The 19838-nt window shown below is 35.5% G+C and overlaps 1 protein-coding gene across 2 annotated transcripts; it reads right to left on the minus strand.

Moving 5' to 3' along the window:
• Positions 1-615: 615 nt before the first annotated feature.
• LOC108728833 (uncharacterized) lies at positions 616-18507 on the minus strand. 2 transcript variants are annotated; one of them, XM_018457627.1, is made up of 11 exons: positions 18137-18507; positions 13702-14649; positions 12993-13621; positions 10974-11160; positions 5901-6073; positions 5506-5568; positions 5286-5413; positions 4224-4595; positions 2320-2663; positions 1881-2147; positions 616-1536 (listed from the first exon to the last, which is right to left on the minus strand). In XM_018457627.1, exons 2-11 carry the CDS (start codon positions 14639-14641, stop codon positions 1097-1099), a joined length of 3543 nt encoding a protein of 1180 aa, XP_018313129.1. In that variant the 5' UTR covers positions 14642-14649; positions 18137-18507; the 3' UTR covers positions 616-1096. The 2 variants fall into 2 exon arrangements, with proteins under 2 accessions (XP_018313129.1, XP_018313130.1); XM_018457628.1 differs by lacking the exon at positions 18137-18507 and adding an exon at positions 15512-15519.
• Positions 18508-19838: the final 1331 nt, after the last annotated feature.

Consider the following 19838-nt stretch of genomic DNA (forward strand, 5'->3'; position numbering starts at 1 on the left):
TTTGCCATGAATATTTCGTCCTACGAGATTAATATTTTTATTTAATAGGTGATCATTTTTTTAATATGAACAATCAAGTTTAACTTCGCTTTGTTCATTATGATCGTTGATGCATGTCTGATGCTGAATACGAATTTTTATAATGCATCATTTATACGGTTTTAATTGTTCATATTGTTCGATTTTATCAAGGATTAGTATAAATTATCACTTGATCGTATTCTACTTTAATCACGTCTACTCTTCAATTAAAGAAGAAAATTTACATCTATATAGATTATATTAAACTGACAAGCTTCTTACGAGAAAAATTAATGGCAGTTCATTCTCGTTGAAATCGAGATTAGCACTTGTGTTTAATGTTATTATTATTTTTATCACTATAAATTATCACTAAAGTCTGGATTTCATTAGCGTTGTGCTTTCTATGGCATCGATATAGTTCATCGTCAATCACTTCGCGTAAAAAACGTATTAACAAAATAAAAGTATTTATTTTAATATGAAGAGATGAGAATATCGTAGCATGTAATGTTCGTTTAATGGATTTAATGCATTGAAAATAAAGTTATAATAACTATTAAATTATTATTTATGGAAAAAGTATTTGTGTCATGCATCACATTCATTACTATTTTTAATTTAAAAAGCGCGAAATGTTATCATTAAATAAATCTTTTTAGTAATTCTGCTTTTTTCAGAAAAAGGAAAATCGATATGAACTGACACGCACATCGAGAGTATTTCACATTACGTTATTTAAACTTAGTGCATTAACTTTTTAATTAAGTTTAACTACACTTTTCAAAAGCGAACCTGTTATCAACCAACTAGGATCATATCTGCCGAACTCAAACTACTTTCTCCTTAATTTCTCTATTCCGTCAATTAAGTTCAAAGGATTGAATCCCAGCAATTTCAGTCGCTTTGTTTATTTCAGAACAAGACCTACATACGATCGATCTAAATTATTTACAGATCAAAAGCTATTGTCGGGCATTTTCTTCGCTACTTTAATTTAATGGTTTTCATATAACATTTCCTGGCAGGAAATCAATGTTTTATCGTTTTCGCTAAGAATCTTACGGGTCTAAGATCACACGTTCACCGGTCGGACATTATCGTCCGATTGCTGTTGCTCCCCGCTTTGCCAACCAGAGTCTAGAGTCGTCGAATCGCTCAAACAACACTGTGGCGTTTCCTCCTCCTGATTGTTTCTGTAATCCCTATAATCCCTTTCACGCCCCCTTTCGTTCTCCTCTTCTCGAAAGTAACTGGAACTGGGCGGACCTTCCTGTTCCTCGTCATTTTTCGACCCGTAATAGGAGTAGCGACCTTGTTGAATCACCTCATATTGTGCGTCAGGAGCGAGAAACGGACCTCTCGCGCTTCTCGGTTCGTCGCTGTTCGCATAATTATCACAGGGAATATCGCCGTTGTCCGCAGGCAAAGGAAGAGGCAATCGAGATCTCTTCGATAGTTGACGCTTGCCCAGCCTAGTCGCCAGATAGTCTACGCCTTCCGGATGTTCTGCACCTGCAAAACAATACAAGGATGTCAAACACTTTAAAAAATGTTGTAAGAAACGTTTTAATCTTTGAAATCAATAATTTAAAAATAAATAATTTAATTCTTTGAATTAAATTTGATTCTTTGAATCAACAGCTTCAATGTAAATAAGAATATTTTTACAAGATATGTAATAATAAAAAAGAAAACACTTACGGATTTATATTTAATGTCAAAAAATTTAATTTAAATATAACAATAATTGTAAAAAGGATATTATAGTTTCTGTATAAATGCCAAAGTAACGAGTTTAATTTAAAATTTTTATGATAAGAAATATTACTCTATCTCGTCGCGGAAATAATAAGTACCTTCTTTTTCCACAGCTAGATCGTAAAAACTACTCTCGGGTCCGCAGCATGAGGACACGTCACCGAAATACAGTTCGCTCTCAGATTGTTTCGGGCCGGGATTAGTTTCTTGTTGAAACGCCCCATTTTCTACGCCCTTCAAAGGCTTTCTAGCTCTCCTACCTTTGATGGTTCCCTCGTTCCCGCCCTCAGGATCTGTGCTATTAGAGATCTCCTCGGCGTTCTCGTAATTATCGGAAGGACGCTTCGCAGGTCTCGGTCTATGGTCTGAACATTTCGGAAAAATGCAACAACTTAATTTCTAATTATCAATATCCAGAAATTAATGGATCATCGATTCTATTCTTTATATGTATATATATTTTTTTTCTTCTCTTAATTGATTATTATACTATTCATTATTATATCAAATGTTAGTTTATAATAATTGACATTTTACCTTCGTTATTTTCAAAGTTATCCATCCTCTTGGCAATTCTGGTTCTCGATTCGGTCATTTGCGGTCGTCTGGCAGGACTGTTAGGATCGCTGTATGGAGGTGGCGGTCCCCACAATGGCACTGGAGTTTCTAGAACGCTGTATGACGCGGTGCTCGGAGTGTATGGAGCACTCGGAGCATTTAAAACGGAATAAGGACCACTCGACTGCGAGTTAAAGACACTGTAAGGGCCGGTTCCGCTCTCTACATTGGTTTCTGTTGGCCGTGTTTGCGTGTGAAAACCATAATTCGAATCTGGGCTCGGTGCTGGACCTCTCGATCTCGACCAAGGTAATCGCCATCTCCTATAAAAGCAAAACGATATGTCAACTATTAATATAAAAATTAGATTTTTTACATTCTAATTAAAGTCAATTTTTATTTAAATTTATCATATGTTTTACTCTTCTAATTTTTAGTAGAAATTAAAATTATATAGGGGGGGGGGAGAGACCGGGACTAAGCTGGCATTTGAATTTTGAGTGGCAAAAATATATCTTATGAGTTCCCAATTTATATTGTAGATAGCATCTCGTGTGTCTTCTTTACCAACGAAGTTTGGTTAGTTTAGGTGCCGCGTTATTATGTTTAGGTAGTCAAACGTATTTTCGATAGTCAAAAGTAATTTTTGAGATTTCATTTTCACACCAAAAAAACTTTTTATTGTCATCTGTAGTCTTATAATCATTCTATAAAACACTAATAATCATTTGACTAAAATCGTTTACTTTGTTACTGAAAATTGCAATTGAAAAAAAGGTACTCACTTTGCCCCGGTCTTCCCTATATTAATAACTCTCTATCATTTTTTATCTTCACAACAATTAAATAAGTATAGTAAATTATTATTTTATAAATATTGTATAAAATAAAATATTTTGAAGCTCTTTCAAGTATTGATTTAATCGCCTAAATAACATTAGAAAAACTTATTTGCAATTCTTCTCGATTTTAGGATTTTTCTGAAAAATTTCTGTACGTTTCTAAAAATAAATTATATATTATACATTACGATAAAAGTATCGTCTTATCGATTATATCTATATAACTGCGATATTATTCTTCAACAAAGACTTTACAATCTGCGAACTGATTCGAGAGTCATGTGCAATACAAATATAATTTTCTTTTATCTCTCTTTTTGTCCTTTTCGCATACTCTCGGGATCAATGCCAGACCAGACGGGTATCTCGTTGGATACAATGTTCAGAGAAATATCTACTAGTGTCTCTGTACTAGTGTATGTACTTTAAAACCAATTGACGTGCGTGGCTGCGCGTTTTATTGCCAGTTCATTCCATGGCGAATAAAAGTAAACTTCAAAGGGTGCGTCGTTTAGCGCAATACGTTTCTGAGACTCGAAAAGTCTTTCTGTAAATATCGGAAATTGAGAAAAAACATCGTTTTAATTAATAGCATGTGTATCCACGAATTATAAAAAATATAAAATACAATTAAAACGCGCATGTATTTCTTTATTTATTATATTTTTAAATGCTTATTGTACTTAATTTTTTTATAAAATTCACGAAATCTATCAGTTTTATTAGATATATATGCTTTAATAATTGTTAATAAATATTAAAATCCAAATTAAAGGAATTAAATTTATTGAATATAAACGTATATTGAACGTTTAAATAGCTGTAAATTGGCTATTGATTATATAGTACGTAGTTCACTAATAAAATAAAGATTTTTTTTAAATGTTGCATGTTTGCAATTTTTAAAGGTTTTTAGTCGATACGAATTTTATTGTATATTTTTATTATGTAACTTTTATTAAAAAGAGAAACTTTTTCATATCTACAGCTTTTAAATATATAATATATATTTTCTGAACAATATTATTATATCTTACGCACCTGGATGGCGCCATATCAGGATTCGGCGTGTATAGATTTCCAGGTGTTTGGGCCCACCACGGATTCGCACCTCCGCAATCGTTACAGCATCCGCAGGACCCAGCCGGCGGTCCCACGGTGCTGCCTTGACCATACAATGATCTGCATCTCAGCTCCAACTGCTCCCAGTACATCTTCTTCTTCTCGTGGCTCAACAATTGATATACCAGCATGCACGAGAATATGCAGGCCAATATACCGGCCACCGAGACGCCGAAAAGGGCCCTTAGGCAATCTGACAATGCGCCGTGCACCGCTTCGCAGTGAGGAGTCCCCTCGAAAAGCACACCGGGATCTCCCTTCGATTGCGGCGCGCCGTAACATGTGCATGATCTGTGTGAATCATCACATCGAAGCTTCAAATTAATATCTGTACTTTTCATTTGGAAAACGATCAATATCCTAGTGAAAAAAGTTCTCATAATATTTCATAATTTTTGAAAAATTTGTCATATTTTAAGTTTATAAAAATTTCTTTAAAAATATCTTTAAAAAAACTTTTTCAGATATTATAAGTTTTTTAGAGATTACAGAATGTGAGAACATTAAAAAAACCTTAGAATATTTTAGAATTCATATATATAATATAAAGAATTTTAGAAAAGATATATGTGCAGATTTTTCTCAGAACTTTGAAAAGTGTTCCAACTTACATAAAACGTTTTCTAAGAAGTTATAAAATTATACAGAAATTCTGAAAAATTCTAAAATTCACATAAAAATTTTAAAAATCATGTGAAGAGTTCTGAGAAAAATTTTGATCACATGGTATTCTAATGTAATATATTTAAAGCGAATAGGTAAATTAAGAAAGATTTATTTTATTATCTAACATTTTCACGAGAGAGAGAGAGAAAGAGATTTCGATTATATAGCAGGGACGATTGAATTTCATATAATAAGACGAAACATTATTATCATCACAAACTATACGGCTGTTTCATAATGACGGCGAGGCGTTTTGCCACTTTATGGCCCCGTAATTTCTTCTGGGATATATAAATGAGAGAAAGATATACATACCTCGCTCGCGCAGTGTAAACGCACTCGCGAAGGTTTTGCAATCGGGACATGTGAATTACCGTAGTTGTGACGGTGACGAGCACGCACACCAGCGCGCACACCACTCCCACAGAACCGCAGACTTTCATCTGCAAAAGTTATAAACCCAGTTTAATAACAGAACTGTCAGCGGCAATGACGGCTTTCCTGTGGGGACGAAAAGTTTACGCGGTAAACTTACTAGAAGTCCGTATCTGTGCTTTCGTCTAGCCAATAGCATTGTGAAGAAACCCATCAGGATCAACTGAAACGACAAATTAATTATTCATCAAGTTATTCGTCAAATTATTAAATCACTGTGCGATTCAAATATTACTATCACCGTGGTAATTGAACATATAAAGCAATTATTTATACGCATTACAGATTCGCTGCGCGAAAGCTCATAAAATTAAAAGGAATTAGTCATGTACATAAAATTATGCCAGCAGCATAAAAAACTTGGCAGCTTGAAGTTAATTTACTCAATGCTGTTGCTTGATACATTTAATGTTTTTGCGTATAAATAATTAGAATGGGTAGCACGTTAAGATCGATGCATTTGGCAATGCGACCGGATTGATTTTTGTCTCTCACCATAATTCCGGGAATGTAAGACGGCACGGTCTCGAAGAGCGCTAAACTATCCGTGTGGGCCGAAAGGATTGCGTGTACCGCCAAAAAAAGGCTGCCGACTGCCGCGCTCAATCCACCACAGAGATAGCAAAGGACAACGTACTTTTTGCAGCAACCACCATCGCCAGTGTGACCTGTAAAATCGCGATCCATGAAATTCTAATCGCTCCAGTAAAAAGCCTTGCGCGTGCATGGGGTTCCAATATTTTGATAACTAATTCAAGATTACGACTTGATTTAAATCCATTTACTAATGTGATTGTTGTTACTTTCTCTTCCTAAAAATTTCACAATTTAATTTACTTTTAATTCACTTAATTCAATTTAATTCATTTAACTCTCTCTGTCTGTATTTTACTCCCTTTTTCTGAAACCTAGATCTTTTTTTCCAACCCATGTTTTTTTACTGTTCTAGGCTTTCAAAAAAATGTAGAAAAATTCAAGATTACTTTTCAACATGTCTATTACATTATCAAATGGTTTTCTCGATTATTTTAGAAAAATGAACCAGACTCCATCTTCCTTTATGTCAAAGAAATTTGAGAGTAAAATTTCATTTCATGCCAAAAAGAACCCAAATTATAGATGGTTAATCTATGGTAAACTAAATTGATTTTTCATTTAAAAACGTTTTGAAAAATATGCTTTAAATTCGCTAAATATTTGCATCAAATATTCTCTCCAGTTCTAGAAATAAAGTTAAATGATACACGAGAAGCATTTGACTATCGATGACGCGAGTCGTAAATCTGGTGATGTCAAGGCTGCAGTTAATTTCGATCTCGCCAACGATGCATTATCGAAACGGGAATATAACGTGAGTTTGAGAGTAATCGCTGTCTACGGATATTCGTGGAATTTCGCTCGCGGCACGTTTCTCATTGTGACCAGATCAGGACTACGGTTGTTAGGTTCTCACGCGAGGACAATCATTATCCTGCTAACCGAAGACCCAGCACGGTTTACTCCCGCTGGGGATTTCTCCCAGAAGGGGTCAATAGTCCCACAAAGGACAACATTTAAAGCCATCGAATAGGCCTTTATAGACACCTGATTACAATCACAAATGATTACAATCACAAAAATGAAAGATATAAAATTCCGTAAATCAATGTATAACGAAAATGAAAAAAAGAACAATTAAATCGAGCTGATACATGGCGCTTTAATTTATTATTTATTAAAAAATATTGGAGTACGAATAAATTTTTATCAATTTCTTCGCCTATCTTGCAATTCTCGTAGAAATACTCAGAAACCATTGATTTTGTTTCTATCGCGTTGAGGAATGCCTACGATGCTGCTTTTGTAACGTTCAACACAGGTGTGTTACTTCGTCTGACGGCATCCGGGTTCGATTTCCATTGTCAAAGCTTCCTATTGAGTCCAGTACGCCGACCGCGTATTGAAAGTTCTCTCTCAATGAATTCTCAAGCGTCAATATACCACGTAGCTTTGAAGACAATGAGCTAATATTCCTATTTTCAAAAAGCTTTCTTAGAATTAATTCCTTTTTTTTTTATCGAGTACAGTTTGTTACCGCCAGAAAATATTGGAAGATTAATAATAGAATATTGGAGCGCGAGCGCAGTTAAAAATATACTCGTATGACATTTTTATAAAGACCGAAGATCATAAATTGTGTTTGCCAAAAATTTGCATTTGTTTTCAATAAAAAATACATCGGGTAAAATTTGAAAGCATCTATTGAAATAAAAATCTGATGAAAAGACGATTTAAGATCCGGAAAGAGATTCGGTATACGTTCCTCCAAGTATGAGTTTCGATAAATATCTTCAAGAAATACCTGAAGCGCGAGATGCGTTTTGTGATCCTAATCTACCGTTCAAAGGCGGGATATAAAATTTACGGAGTGGAAATTCTTAGGGAGAAGAAAAGTCGAATGAATCCTTTTAAGAAAACTGCTCTTTCGATACCGTTCTACGGAGGGTGAATCCACCGTTTTCACGTTTCCGAGGACAATGATGAGAGATCGGTAACATCAACGTCGAAACATATGCACATTCCACTTTATAAAATATTCGGGGTTGGAAAATCGATGAGCTTTGCGGTTTTCTTTGGACGTAATACAATGTCTAGCTTCCGATCTGTCGTGGCACGCCTACTACCTGTGATATTTACCGCCAAAATAAGTATCGACCTAAGTTTGTCCAGAACAAATCAGTTATTTTATGTTTGTTCAGAATTTTATGATCTTCGTATATAAGACGGATATAAGGTTACAAAACATTTACTTTCGCTTTAATATGACAAAATATGTCTAAAGGTCTAGATAGTACAAAACGTTGCAACGTTATTACAATATTGCTAAAATATTCCATACTACCTGGAAAAATATTTGTAATACTAGCAGCCACGAAGGTAGAGAAAAAGAGATTTGTTAGATTTATCCTACAAGATAGATCCTGCAAGTATGCTACAATTTGATTCAAAAAATTCTTGCAAAATTATAGATATTTATTTCGGTGCCTCACATGCATAAAAATATTTCATGTGTAAACAGCTGATATATCAAAAACAACTTTTACTATGATAACCAATATGAATCAGTCCAGTAATATTCATTTAAGAAAATTTACGATTTAATGTTTAAAAAGGTACAAATAAGAGTAGAGCCTAATGTTATAGAACAGGCTATCTTAAATTGTCCTATCATATTTTCCAATAGCTAGACTAAACCATCAGTCATTCTTTAATAATCGATAAAAAATTATACGGAAGAAAATCGTTTGAAATTTATTACTTCGTTAATATTGCAATATTTATAAAGAATAATTTTAAGCAAAACGCGCTGATTAAAATTTATAATTTTACAATTTAAAATTATTAATCTGAAATATTATGTTAGAAAAATCCAGCTCATTATGCGTGCGTTGAAAGAGCGAAGCGCCGCAACCTTTGACCTTGCCTTAAGACAGCGTCACGCGGTGCCTATTAATAAGTATGCACATGATTGCACAAAGGGAGAGCAAAAAGGGGTGATTGATAAGCGAAAGGGGTTTGCCGGCATACCACAGGGATGCGAATAATGTGGCCTCGGGAAGTGCGCGTGATTCGTCGGATGCGGTAAGTGCGAGTGCGAGTGTGCCGCCATCGGGAACGGATAGCCCTGGTTGTCCATCTCCATCCCGAGGCGACAACGCACTATTTGGAGCACCGGATAGCCATCCATCTTCCTGGTGTCGCTTTGCGTCAGCTCACGATAATCTTCAGCAATCCCGCTGGCTGATTACTACAGTTTCATCATTTGTCATTACATGGCGTCACAGATTAACCTTACAACTGCATTGAATAATTGTGGCTAGATCGGGTAAAGCTTCTGATTTATATTTGATTTCTTGTGTACGTGTGTATAGACTAAAAATAGTTCGCGCAGAGAATTCGCATTGAATTATATATCAATATGAACTGCTCAGAATAGAATTTAACGTAGCGTGTAGCATCGACAATTTCTTTTACTATTAAGACGATATTAAAAAAAGAAAGCATTTGTCACTTTTCAGAATTGCATTGGACGATATTAATGCTTGTCGATGTTGAAGCAATAATAGTGCACTATTTTTTAAAATATTTTTCAAACTTTAAGTTAAAAATTTTTTGTAATATAATACAATTGTCATATTATATTTTCATGGAAATATATTTGAAATATCTATAATTTACTTCTTCTTTCAAAATTTTCTGTACTGAAATAATAAAAAAATTCAATTGATTTGATTGTAATAATAAGCATTTCATCGCTGTCATGCGTGTCTACATTCTACACTGGTCACGTGTCACCATGGGAATTCTCCATTTTCCAAGGTCACCTGTTCGTCTTGCATTTCCGGCTGGGTCAACTCACTTTCACCATCAATAATCGTCATCGGAAATCATTACTAACGTCAACTTCTTAATTGATCGTTATTCAATGCTAAGCTTCGCACATAAATATTCGATAAACCGAAACGATCTAATTGTCACCCTGTTGATCTTTATCGTCTATTCGTCTTAAGTCAATCCGCGTATCGACAATCGCGCACTCGAGAAGATTCACAGTCGTCGGTGGCGGACACGTTGTGATGTGTCCCACAGGTGGCGGCTGATCAGTAGTGCTTGTCAAGTCCAAAATCCGCGTGAATCAGGTTTTTTTTCATGTCGGCAAAGAAACGATACCAAGCACACTTAGAACGTAAACGTTACGTCGTTAGCACATTGGCTGTCGTATCGTCGGCCCGCTTTCAAGTCGCTCACATCCCTCAATAGGGGAGGATCGTCCTACTCTCGGTTGGTGCAAGCATCGACTGGTCGATATACCCCCGGATGATTCGAGCGACTCGGTGCGGTCGGGGGTTGAAATTCTATAGGAATGTAGAGATGCAATTTCCCGAGCAACGGGGTAGAAATCTAACGCGTGGTCGTCGATAACGCACGTCCACGTCTGATAAGAAACGCGTGCCAACATCGCCACCTCCTCATCCGGCTGATAGTGCAATTGATAGGGATAATCGTGAAATTATCCGACATGGGATGGAGCTACTACCAGCCAACATTCCGAAATTACTCAGCGAATTTTTAGGAAATGCCAGCTGAAGTTTTAACGATTAACTGATATTTCAATTTTAAATGGAAATTAAGTGGAGTGAATATTAATGTAGTTCATATCGAGTATTCATATCAATATGCAAGCATGGGAAATATTGCACGCGATAATATTATATCAAATAAAAAATATAACTCTGTTTGATATTATAATTTATTCAATATTATTCGATATTATAAGTTATTCAATAAATTTCATTATTACATTCAAAGATTTTACAAAAGATTTAATCAACATAATAAGTAAAAAGATTTAGATTAAAAAAAATGTTTTAGATTTTACAAAAAATTTATAAAATTAGGCGAATGAAAGATGTTTGATGTACTGTTGAATTTAATATATTTTTACTAGCAACTTCTTATTCAAACGTGATTACTATCATAAATAAAAATTGTAAGCCTAATGCATAAAGATATTATAAAGCAACTTACATTGATTGGCAGTAGTCGTCTCGTAACGTCTCGTTGGTCTCGGTGGCGGACGTGGTGGAAGAGCAGGGGGTTGATGTGTTCTTGATGCCACTTCGACGCCCCCGTCACTCTCGCCCTCAGTTCCTCCGTTGTTTCCTCCGGATTGCATTACGTGACATTGACATTTGTTCTTCGTTGGAGCTGAGACCTAAAATGTCGAAATACTTACATTAAATCACATCAAGGTAGTTTAATGATAATCTGATGAAGTAGAATAATAAGGAAGAAAGCATTTAATAAAACAAAATTTTTTTGCATCACGCGAATATTTAATGAGTTGTAATACTAGTGTCACGTAATTCTGAAATGACTAATAAAGATTTATACGAAGATCTACATTGAAATGTATCGTTATCGAATCGTTAAGCGTGATAAGAATGAGCCATCGAATATTAATAGCAGTACTGAAATAATAAAAAATGAATTCATTTTGATGGCAATAAATGTCCACTGTGTGTTTTGTGTGAAAGTTATAAGTAATGACATTATTATGGTTCAAACATCCCTTTCCTTCTCGATAATTAATTCTTTAACTCTTGAGGATTAATCGTTAACTATAGAATGCTATCGTATGTAAATTTTAAGTGCAAGTAGGCGAGGTTATTAAACGCTAAGCTATGCCTTCAGTGCTCATTAGAAAATCCAATCTGCCATACTAAAAACTAGAACAAGCAGGAACAAGCTTTTAAAACTTTTTTATACGTATATCAGTTTAGATCTTCTAGCGATCATCTAATCATAATAGAGAGTATGATAACCCAGATAATATTTATGTTGCATATGATATCTGAAAGACGTCTTTTAGATATCTTATACAATATAAATGTTATCTGGGAAGTGATTTCAATTTTCAAGCAGTTTTGTGTTAATATATATTATATAGTGTCGCTGCGTTTGTCTTAGCGCCGAGACACTACTGTGTCGCCTGATTTTATTGAACTGTTATAAAGAGACTACCTATATAAGAAAAGATTGGCTGAATAAAAAAGCATTTTTAATTGGTTGCAACAGCCAATTTTTGGTTGCGTTAGTCTATCGAAATCCTATACTGACATTGCGGATAGGCTAACGCAACCAAAAATTGGCTGGTGCAGCCAAATAAAAAAGCTATGCCATATTTTATCATTTAATTTGCTGCAGCAGCCAATCTTTTCTTTCAGTGTACTGTTATATCATTTCAAGATTTGATACTCTCTTTCTTTTAAGTTAATAATTATTTGTGTTAATACATATATAAAGATCTATAAATATTTTGTTATAAAAAGTGTGAAATATATATAAATTTTATATTATACATTAATCAAGAGTGATCTAGTTATTCGTACGTAAAATTTGTGTATCAATATTAATATATATCATTCAAAACATCGATAGCGTTCTAAAGTTAAATTTGAGCGAAGTACGATTTTTTAAATGTTAACTGTGTATTAAGAGCTTCGTTATCAACACTTGCAGGTAAAGAATACCCGATAAAACATTTTTTGTCGCACTCGTGGTGAAATTCGAACATCTCTGCAACGGGCACCGATCATTAATCATTCGTCCGCGCGCTGCACATTTGGCCCTCGGCTGAAAATATTTCCTGATATAAGCTCTAAGGGCAGAACCGTTGCTTAGTACACGATTTATAGCTTCTCGCGTGGCCAGGACACGGCGAACGTAACTCAAGCGTGCGCGGATAGAGATATGGCGATTCACGAACATGTATTTTCTCAGATGTGGCGGCAAAAACGGCTAGGAATATACGAGCCGCTGGGCGGAACGGTGGCATAAGTCATTCTCCTCATTTGGCAAAGCACGAGGAAAATTTATTGAAGTGCAATCATACAAAATCTAATTAATTTCTTAAAACAGTCCTTTTACGATTATAAGAGACAGAGAGAGAAAGATATAAAATTTTGTAGCATCTCAAAATAATCACGTACGAAAATTTTGCAATTTTTACGTAGAGTAAATCATAAGATATCTAGGTTTGTATACCTGAATAGCGTCGATGCCTATAAGAGACGCGTTTTTAGTGTCGCTCTGCCCGTGCGGGTGGCTGTGATTGTGCACATGACCATGGAGATGTCCATGATGATCCAAACTAGAAGGCGCTCGATCTCTCGGTCTGGTATCGGGATGATTCGCGTGCAACGGGTGCACCGATTGTAGGAGATGATGATGATCGTGGACGTGATCTAACCTGCTGTGCGTCCTAGTATTAGCATTCGACGACGAGGACTCGCATGATATACCGGAGCTGACGTGATGATGGTTCACGCTAGAATGACCGGTTAAACTACCCGACGAGCTGCCGTGATGATGACCACCCAAGGGTGTCGTCGATAAGCTGCTGGTAACATTGACTACGTGCCGGTGCACCGTAGGCGATCCACCGTGGTTCATCATGCTCGAATTCGATGACGCGCCGCTTAGAGCACCCGAAGTGCCATGATGATCGCTGGGAAAGGTAGAGTTCGAATGGTGAGCCAAGCTGGAACCAGCGTTGAGCCGATGATGACTGTGCGGGGAGTTCAGGTGGTTTATCGTAGTCGCTATAGGCATGGATGTTGGATGGTGGTGTCCGATGGAGGTGACGGAACTGGTTTGATTCATGGAACCGGATCCTGAAATAAGAACGCAACAACCAACTCATTTACATACTGTAATAATTAATACAAAGATCGTAAAAATAGGAAGTACGAACCAGATCCGTTTAGAGAACCAGAATTTCCATGGACATGGTTAGTAAGACTAGTTGCCGGATGACTTCCATGATGATGTCCAGTCATTCCTTGCGTGTGTGAGTGATGTACTCCGGATGTGTGGTGATGAGTGACGTTCGTCTTTGCGTTGTTGTGATGATAATGTGTGTGCTGTCGCTGATGTTGCTGAAAGCCTATCAAGCTTTCGTCCAGATTTGTGTTATTCCTAAAATTGTCGGCGTGCTTGTGAATATGACTGTGTATGTCGTTATGAAAGTGTCCATGGACTCCACGCTCCATCGCTTCGTGATGATGCTGATAAGGATTCAACACCTGCTGCACGTTTTTCAGTTTCTCCTTGCTCGAGCCTTGTTTCTGCGGCGACAAGCCGGCGTGATCCTCCAGCTGTTTATCTAATTCTTTACTGGTCGTCTCAAGTACATTCGGCCCTGTCTCTAGCAATGGACTAGGACTCGAGGTCAAACTGTGATTATGCTGATTGTCCTGCAGACTCGAGGTTTCCTGGACCCTCCGGGCCGCTTCAAAAGCCAAATTGCGAGATAGATCCAAGTTACGAGGACTGCACGAAAGATTATGTCCATGAAGAGATAACAACGAATTCTGATTATTCATGGATCTAGAATTAGACGATATATTTGCTTGATGTTCCAGAAGATCAACGTTTCTAGTATTGTCCAAATTGATCTGCGATTTATCTTGATGGGGACTCTCCAACCTTCGTATCGGTTCGAAAACATTCTGTAAGGTTTCTAAATTTCGCGGGAGATCTTGATTGTTAGAGATCCTGGAGCTATTCATATTCCTTTCCATTCTATCCCTCGGTGTTCTTATAGAATCCAAATTGTTAATCGTGGAACATTGACAGGGGTGCTGTGGATTTTCAGGTACGTCCAGATCGCTAATCAGTTCTGGTTGAGACATTTTAACATCTGGAATGAAAATAATACACGAAAAACATGCCAATTAAATATGTAAAACACGAAATTTCTTAGGTACCTGGTAGTGTTTCAAGTATCAAGTAAACACTTTATATTTTTTAATATGTAGATATTATAACTTCCAAGACTGACGTGTTTCTTTTACTTCGTCGAGTATCTAAGATTATCGAATCTTAATAACGGTTAAACCGATCAAGTTCTTAGTAGGCTCATGCCCGTTTCTGTCAATGTAGATTAATTTTAATCTTGGTCTTCAACTTAGTCTTCATCTTTTTCTGATTCTTAGAACTAGAAAAAAATGAAGAGTTTATTGAACTAGAATTAAAATTAAACCACATTGATAGAAATGGCATTAATTGATAGCTTGGGTTTAAGTTATATTATAAAAGTTCCTATTTTTCTAATCTATACACAAATTGCTTCAATTCGAACAACTCGAATAATGAATCGCCTTCGAATGTGCGGCACAACTTTTAAAATTTATTTTTATTCTGATTTACGCATATATTCTTTACTAGCTCGTTCTAATTCCATTAACATTAGAAAAAAAATTCGCTATAATATATGTATAATAATTTTTGTAACTATTATAACTTTCGCTCTATAAAAAAAATCGAAAAACTAATTGACTTCGTAAAAGTATAACTTCTTATATTTCCTTGAAAAATAACGGAGAAGAATATCAGTCTCAGACGCACAATAATAATAAATAAAAGAAGATGTGAAACAAAGTGCTCACTAGATGCATCTTCCCAGTTACTCCTCGTTTTTATATGTTGCTCATAGTAGCTCCCGCTGTTTCGTAATATAGAACGATTTATCAAGTGCAACGATGCAGGATATCAAAACGAACCACCACTCGTCGCGATACACGGAATACCGGTCATCATGCACTCGTGAATCGTTCGACGCATCGATTCTGATTTAAAAGACCAATGTGTCAACGCCGTTGCTGCAAATTCTTGTCTTGAATTATCACATATATGAGTTGTGTCCATTTGGAATCGAATAAAAAACATGAACCGTTGTTGAATAATCTAGTTTTCCTGTTTGACATGCACGATGCTTCTCGGTTTCTGTTGACTTGACATAAAGGTAAGATAAAAAAAAAAGAACTTAAATAAGGATTGTTTTCTTAATTGTGTATTCACATATCGGTCTAATATTATTTATTGTTGTTTAAAAAATATTGTTTTGAAAAGATTTTTTAACATCATAGTTGCCGATGGTATCTCACTGGAATTTCAGAAAAAATGCTGATTTAATGATTTACTATCTATATTTCCGAATAGAGAAAAGTTATTTTGGTTTTATTTGCATCGCTAAAATTATTTATATTTGTATTTACACATTTTCAATATTCTGTACTGTACCTGACACAAAAAAGAAAAAAATTGAAATGATTAGTAGAACGAAAATGGCACCACTGGCGGTTTTCGCCATTGAAAAATACCTAATTCTCAATTTTTCTACAGCTTTTGGAAGCCTAGAATAGTAAAAGAATTTATGCTGGACAAAAGATCTCAGATTGTAGGCAGATGATTAAATGAGCTAAAAACGTTAAACAAAATCCCATGTTTTTATATTAAATAGTTATTAATTTGCTCTTGAAATAAGTTTATGAAATATCAAATCTCTTAGTTTTGATGTTAAAATTATCCTATATATAAAATAATATAAAATAATAAAAAGAACTATTAAAACAGTAAGAACGATTGATTTTATCAGGAAAAAATATAATTGACGAATTTCTTTAAATTATGACAAACCGTGATGGTATTGTATCGAATGCGGATGCTCTGGCAAAACTTTATTACCTAGCACTCGTTAAAACTTTTCCAATGACTTTCCTCGAACTTGGATAAACATCTTTGAAAAGACTTTGTATTTGTCATGACTTTTCAAAAGAGAGATGGTCTCTTACGACTGAGCATTGTGTGAAGACTTCAAGAAGGCACTGAAGCGGTTTATTACACGTTTATCTCGTTAAGAATTGTTACAGATTTCAATCAAGACAGAGAAAGAGAGAGAGAGAGAGAGAGAGAAAGTTTGTTAGATTGGGCTGAGAAAACATCAAATTGTAATTTAAATATATATAATTAAATGTAGAAATTATTTAAAATAGCTTTAAATGTATAATAGATTTAATTAAATCAATATTAAACAAATAAGAACCATAGCACATATATTTAGAGAACCTTTATATATAACCACATATATATAAAGAACCTTTGAGCACATATATTTAAAAAATATTGATATTTTTAATAGAAGAAATGAACGAAAAAATATCCATGAAATTGTAAAACTTTTATTTTCAAAGATCTGTTTTTTTCAGAGACTGTGTCATTTTTTAATTGTCATAAAATTGTAACCAATGTTGGATTATTATGTTATTTCTTAAATCGTTATATCAGTCGAAGTTCATTAAATTAATTCCTATTTATGCATATCGCTCATCCACGCAAAAAAATATTGCAAAAATTAATAAGTGTGCAAAAAATGTTGCCTCGTAAAACCGATTACGTACCGATTCCAATATCGCGTCATATTTATTTGATATAAGACATTTAGCTGCTGTAACCAGTCCGAAGTCTTCGTAAGTACAACCAGTGACTCTGGGCCGCTCACATTCCTCGTATCTCGTTATACGAGCGCAAAGACTTCGAAGGCCACGGTCAAGTTCGATGGCGATGGCTTGTGCTCGTACGCCGCAAGTTTTTTCTGTTGTTCGATGATCTCGCAGTAGTTGGCAAGAATGGGAATATGTTCACAGTACGTGGATTTAATTTAGCTTATCCGAAAAATCGTTCGTTCGTCGGCAAACCATGAGCTCTTACAAAGAACATTTTTGTGTAGTTCTCATAATTACAAATTTTACCCAATTTAATCGATTAATCTATCAATCAGAAAGCGTTCTCGTAATTTCGGAATCGCGAAATGAACTTTTCGAGTTAAATCAAAACTGATTTGCCGAATAGGAATGTCCGACATTAAAATTGCCTGCATCTGTGAAAATTTTAATATGCGAAATACAAACTACCATCCGAAAATTATGATGCAGTATAGAATGTGTAAATAAATCTAAATTCCGAAAATTTAGATTTGTCTGAGAACGATAATCAATTATGTGAATCATGCTCAAGAGTTTCTTCAGGTTGCTCTTTGCGATACGGCTCACCGGCGCGGTTGCAAGACCGTGAGAAGAAATGACGACCTTTTCGTTGACGGTACAGACCCCGGATTTCGCACGCGCGTTACGAAATCGCACGACTGCACTTAGGCTCAGTTCCACAACTCACGGTTAACTCTTAACTGAGGTTCAACTTATTCATTGTCTCTTTCTAATTCTAGAATTGGAAAGAGATGAGAAACAAGTTGAACCTCGATTAAGAATTAACCGTGAGTTGTGGAACTGGGCCTTAGTCCTGTTGCAATCTGCAGCGCGATCGAAACATAACGTTGTCTTTGCGCTCACCTGTGAGTCGGTTTTCCTATTTGAAGTTGGCCGGATTCTCTCAATCACTGTCGCCCGACGGCTGCGTTGTGTCTTCCGCATACCCGAAGATCTGCACACGATGCAAGAGTTCCCCGTTGTGCGACAGAACAGTCCTCGTTTCTCGTTATCCCTCGGGAATAGTCTCCTGTAACTCCGAGATGCATCTTTGAAAGGTGTGTGATCCAAAGTCGTTATCTCTGTCTTGATCCCAATTGTTAATGCGATGCTTAATGACGCTGTGATGTTTCTTGAAGCGTCACAAAGTAAGGGACCATGGCAGTTCCACGGCGAAGAGCAGGAGGGGTACCAAGCCGGTGCAACAGATGTAAGAATCTCGAAAATTCCTTCGTTGACGAATAAAATTTCGCTGATCGGCGAATTTTTTATACAGAGTCTCTTGATGAAACAATATTAAACGATCAGTTACTGATTTTATAAATTATTGTCGTGGACTATAAATGATGAAATCACAAAGAAGCTTTTGAAAGGAACTGTTAAATATTTACAATTAATCACTCTTAATAATAGTAACTTAATAATTTTTCATAAAATTAGGAATTCACCATTAATATCAGTTTTAACGTTTTAAGTCTCACAATTTTAACGATGAATGAATTCTTGAAGAGTTAATTATCGAAGGGATTAGCATACTTATTTTCCGTAAAAATTTATATTGATAATTGATGTTACGATAATACTGAGTAGCACAAAATCACAAAACAGCAATAATTATACACAATTTTTGTCGTCAATAACTGACGAAATGTTCACGATTTACTCATTTCGCCACACAGGTCGGTTCGCACAATCACTAGAATTCAATGAACTCTAGAAATATGATCTGCAGAACACGTAAACGAAAATAAAAATTTCTCTGATATTCCGACAATATTCCGATGGTCCCCGATAAAATTTACACGTTCGTTATATCAAGATAGAGTAAAGACCGCGACGAGCAAATAGGAGACGAGACGCGGAGCAGGATATCGTGAGAGTGTTGGAGCTTTCCACCTTCACTGGCAGCCGTTCTGCCTTGGAATGTGCCTTTACCCCCTGTTCTCCCCTCTTGAGTCGCTAGTGGGGCCCCAAGGGCCCCGACTGTTACACGGCATCCGTCTCTCCCTACCAGTCGTGCCGGTACCAGCCGGCCGATTCGGTTCTTGAATCGACCGCGTGTCGGACCCACCCACTCTCGCAAGCCTCCAGCTAACTCAATAGGTAGGGAAGAGAACGTTCAGCTCAGTTTAAACTAGACTTTCAGAAGCATATTAATTTCTTGTTAGTCGCGTTATTGGATATTATAAGCAATCGTCTTTTTGGCAAATATATATTATACCTGCTCAGTCAAAATCAGCTGTCATCATGCGTTTATCTCGAATAAAACTAACTGCTTTATCAAGCGTGAAAAGTGATACAGATTAAATTTTTCTATACAGATTTAAATTTTACTAAATATTATGAACAAATTTATCTATTTTGTAAGAATTAGATATAATATTAAATTTATATTTAAATTTATATTTAAATTTAATATAAAAAATCAATAAATATTTTTCAAATAAAAATATAAAACTTTTCTGTATTATTATTAGGATAGTAATCTATTAATATGTATTAATAATATTTGAAAAGAAGAACATATATTTAATGTATTTTTAAATTTTCTAATTTTTAGTTAACG

The sequence above is a fragment of the Mycetomoellerius zeteki genome, unplaced genomic scaffold (assembly GCF_001594055.1).
Source record: "Mycetomoellerius zeteki isolate Tzet28-1 unplaced genomic scaffold, Tzet1.0 scaffold64, whole genome shotgun sequence".
Classification (NCBI taxonomy): domain Eukaryota; kingdom Metazoa; phylum Arthropoda; class Insecta; order Hymenoptera; family Formicidae; genus Mycetomoellerius; species Mycetomoellerius zeteki.

Bases quoted from the DNA above. Each gene is read 5' to 3' on its own strand.
- LOC108728833 (XM_018457627.1), bottom strand. From the start codon at position 14,641: ATGTCTCAACCAGAACTGATTAGCGATCTGGACGTACCTGAAAATCCA. The intron at 13,622-13,701 runs GTTCGTACTTCC...TTCTTATTTCAG, and splicing joins TGGTTCTCTAAACGGATCTG to GATCCGGTTCCATGAATCAA. The intron at 11,161-12,992 runs GTATACAAACCT...TCGACATTTTAG, and splicing joins TAGGCATCGACGCTATTCAG to GTCTCAGCTCCAACGAAGAA.